Source organism: Euphorbia lathyris, chromosome 2 (assembly GCF_963576675.1).
Source record: "Euphorbia lathyris chromosome 2, ddEupLath1.1, whole genome shotgun sequence".
NCBI classification, from domain to species: domain Eukaryota; kingdom Viridiplantae; phylum Streptophyta; class Magnoliopsida; order Malpighiales; family Euphorbiaceae; genus Euphorbia; species Euphorbia lathyris.
This window is the reverse complement of record NC_088911.1, coordinates 43,779,341-43,782,818: the sequence shown is the minus strand read 5'-3', so window position 1 is coordinate 43,782,818 and position 3,478 is coordinate 43,779,341. Positions and strand designations below refer to the sequence as shown.

General features: G+C 31.4%; 1 protein-coding gene across 1 annotated transcript; it reads right to left on the bottom strand.

Moving 5' to 3' along the window:
* Positions 1-1,212: 1,212 nt before the first annotated feature.
* Positions 1,213-2,467, bottom strand: LOC136220451 (reticulon-like protein B9). Its single transcript, XM_066008267.1, has 5 exons — positions 2,351-2,467; positions 2,056-2,236; positions 1,809-1,950; positions 1,646-1,715; positions 1,213-1,558 (listed from the first exon to the last, which is right to left on the bottom strand). Exons 1-5 carry the CDS (start codon positions 2,445-2,447, stop codon positions 1,392-1,394), a joined length of 657 nt encoding a protein of 218 aa, XP_065864339.1. The 5' UTR covers positions 2,448-2,467; the 3' UTR covers positions 1,213-1,391.
* Between the last annotated feature and the right edge of the window lie 1,011 nt (positions 2,468-3,478).

The following is a 3,478-nucleotide window of genomic DNA, read 5'->3' as shown; positions in this document are numbered from 1 at the left end:
TAAATACTATATAAAATTAAACAAAACATTAAAGGATTAAGATTAATAAAAAAACAAAATTAAATTATATAAAGAAAAGAATTTAAAAATAAAATAAAATAAAAATAAAATAACATATCTTGCTTGCAGTAAAGATGCCGCAAGCAATTCCAGCTCCGTTGGAGCTGGAATCCAAGGGCTCTCTTTATATTTAGAGAGCACGGCCTGAGGGATGTTGATTCTTAAACTTTATACAATTTTATACTCTTTGTCTGTTTAGGTGCACACAGTGTATTATTTTATGTGTTTTTTTAAGTACACTGCCCAATTATTCCTATTAATAATACTAGTAATTAATAATACAATCTCAAGAATTTACATTCTATGGCACTCACCCATAAAAAAAATATTTATTCTATAAACTATAGCACTCACCTATAAAAAATATTTATATTCTATAAATCTAAAATCTTATAATTATATACTGGTAACCTTATTTTCAGCTACTAATTAAATAAAGTAATTGTATTTTTTTATATATTTATTTTTATCATAAATAAAAATAAATATTTTTTTATTAAGAACACATAATATCAAATAAAAATAAACAAATTGATAAAAAATGATATCATCCGGTTCAATTTCCAATCCGGTTTTTAAAACATTGTTTTTTTTTTGTTACTGTTGGGTATTTTCAAAGGGTTTCACCTGTTTTCACTATACAAAATAATAATGGCCCTGTTTGGGAATTAGCTGTTAGCTGTTAGCTGATTACATTAGCTGATTTGACTAGCTGTTTGTGTAGACGTGTTTGGTAAAAATTAGCTGATTGATAATAGCGGTTTGTGCAAAAAGACGAATAAGGGCATTAATTTTGGCGCAGGAAAAGAGGCAGTCTATCTATTAGGGTTAAAGAAGTCCATTAATTTTAATATTCCAAAACGCTAATTGAAAAAGCTCATTTTAAGAGCTTTTTCTAAATTAGCGTTTTCATCCCAAAACTCTCTCCCAAACCTCTCTCCACCACTCCAATCAGCGGTTTCAGTGGTCAAACCTCTAAAATTGGTGAAAACCGCTCTTTTTATCCCAAAACGCTCTTTACCAAACAGGGCCAATATCTTTAATGTTGAGATCTTAAAAAGCTATTTCTAGTCCTTGTATTCGCAGATTTTCATATCCAATGCTTAATGCCAAAGTTGGCAAAAACTATAAATACATGCTGAAGTAAGTAATTATGTGTAATATAAAATGGACACAGTAGTTTTCACATCATTAAAAGTTATAGAATTGCAGTGTTTTTTTTTGTACAGTTTTACAACAGGTTATATACACAAATCAAATCTTAAAAATATGCACAACACAACACACAATTAAGAATACTCTTCTTTGGAGTAGAAATGGAAGGTAATTAATTATCTATGCTTCTCCTTGACTGGGCCCCTTGGAATCTTGTTAAGAACCTTCGAATCAAACCTTCTGTACATTTTTCTTACTTGTCTGGATAAACTAACTGTGCAATCGTCAACTTCTGCCTCGTATCGGTCATAAAGAAATGGCACTGTTTGCAGGCTTATATAAACTTCACCATCATATCACCACAACAATATTAATCAGCATCATATTATAGTTATATATTAAATTAAAAGGATGAATATATATTACTTACCAAAGTAAACGAAATTCAAGAAGGTGAAGTAGTTTCCAATCACTGATAATATGTATAGACCCACAATTGTCTGTTTTCAAATATTAAATTAGAATTACTTTTATTATTAATATAATTTTATTTAAAAATGGTTAATTTGGTTATAAAGGTAATTGGAAGTTACCAAAACGAAGAGTGCTGGATGTTTTCCACATGCGATGTCAAGAAGCTTCGATAAGAACTTGTTGAATCTTCCATGGAAGGCTGAAGCCACTTCATTGAATGTTCGTTTATCAAATATTGTTTCTGGAATTTTTGGAACCCTCCTGAAAGTTAAGGTGTTACTTCTCCTCTACTTTGAACCAGGACCAGTAACGGTTCCTCTATTCAGATGATGCCATAATATAAGAAAAAAGAAATAAAGTACGTACCAGTTGAAAAATTCAGCCCCCGAACACCAAATGAAGAGAATGAGCATACAAGTGATAGAGATATGACAGAAAAGTGTGACGAAGTTATATTCGACCACCTCAAATAGAAACCATATCAATGTTATTCCAATTGTAAGTGCAATCGACATGTTTCTGTTTTTCCATAACAATATGTCTGCAACTGCAAATTTAAATATCTATAATTAGAATTTTAATCAAGTCAAAAAAATATAACCACTCATTATACCCTTCCAATTATTAAAAAAAAATATAAGCATTCAAATAGGAAAAAAACCTTTTCCTCCGCCAAGAACATCATGTATGGGCCTGTGCCTATCAAACAGCTTTCCTCTTGTTAATGTTGTTTCATCATCGGATGAATAAGAAGACATAGTTTGGAGATAGCTAGATGATATTGTAAGAAGGTAATAAAAATGTTAATTGAGTAGCTTAGGTTATATATGCATATGTATGAATTAAAGTGGTTCTATTCTTGGTGGGAAAGTAAGCTTAAACCCAAGAAAGGAATGGCTTTGCATGCTTGCCAAAGTTATATGTTATCCAATCAACTATATGTATAATGTACAAAAATGCTTTTACTTTCTGTTATTCCATAAAATATTTTTTATTTTTAATAAGCATAATATAAAAATAATATAAGATTTACAATAATCAAACTGTGCCGAATAGTTCGAACGCGTGGAAGCAAAGAGAAGTCAATACCCAAAAAAGCATAATCACACGACATGTGGCTTAACTCACACACCGTGTAAAACATAAAGTAACAATAATGTTGTGTCGCCATGTGTCTTAACTCACACATCGTGTCCAACCTCAATTCGGTTGCGTTTCAAAACTCGAAATAACGAGTGCCTAAGTTGACACATATTCTAAACATATGCAAAATGCTATCTATAAGCCCATCAATCAAAGAAGAAATGGATATAAGTGGCATGCAATGGAAGCAAAAATAGGAAGAAAGGAATGATGGAAGAGGCGAGAAGAAGATGAGAGTAAATTAAGGAAAGAGTGAGAACTCCACATGGTGAAAAAAGTTATAAATAGAACCAAGCATACATTCCAATCGAACCATCAAAACAAAAACACCCAACTTATACCAAAATTATTTTAGCCTATTGACACTATTTATCTAAGTTCTAAGCTTTAATTTCACTTCAGAAACTCCTTTTTAGTCTCAATTCACTCTTTAGTAATCTGTTTCGAAGTTTTTAATCGTTCATTTGTCAATCTCGAACCCAAAAATCAACATTTTCATAGCTCAAACGGTGAGGCATAGGAGCAAACTATCCCAAGAGTAAATTTGGGCTGACACGATGTGTGGCCTATTTATCACGCCATGTGAGCAGGAATGGAGGGGGGATTTAAGCATTAAGATTCCACACGACGTGTGAAATTAATCTTA

Bases quoted from the DNA above. Each gene is read 5' to 3' on its own strand.
- LOC136220451 (XM_066008267.1), bottom strand. From the start codon at position 2,447: ATGTCTTCTTATTCATCCGATGATGAAACAACATTAACAAGAGGAAAG. The intron at 1,716-1,808 runs GTAACTTCCAAT...ATTTGAAAACAG, and splicing joins ATCCAGCACTCTTCGTTTTG to ACAATTGTGGGTCTATACAT. The intron at 1,559-1,645 runs GTAAGTAATATA...ATGATGGTGAAG, and splicing joins CTTGAATTTCGTTTACTTTG to TTTATATAAGCCTGCAAACA.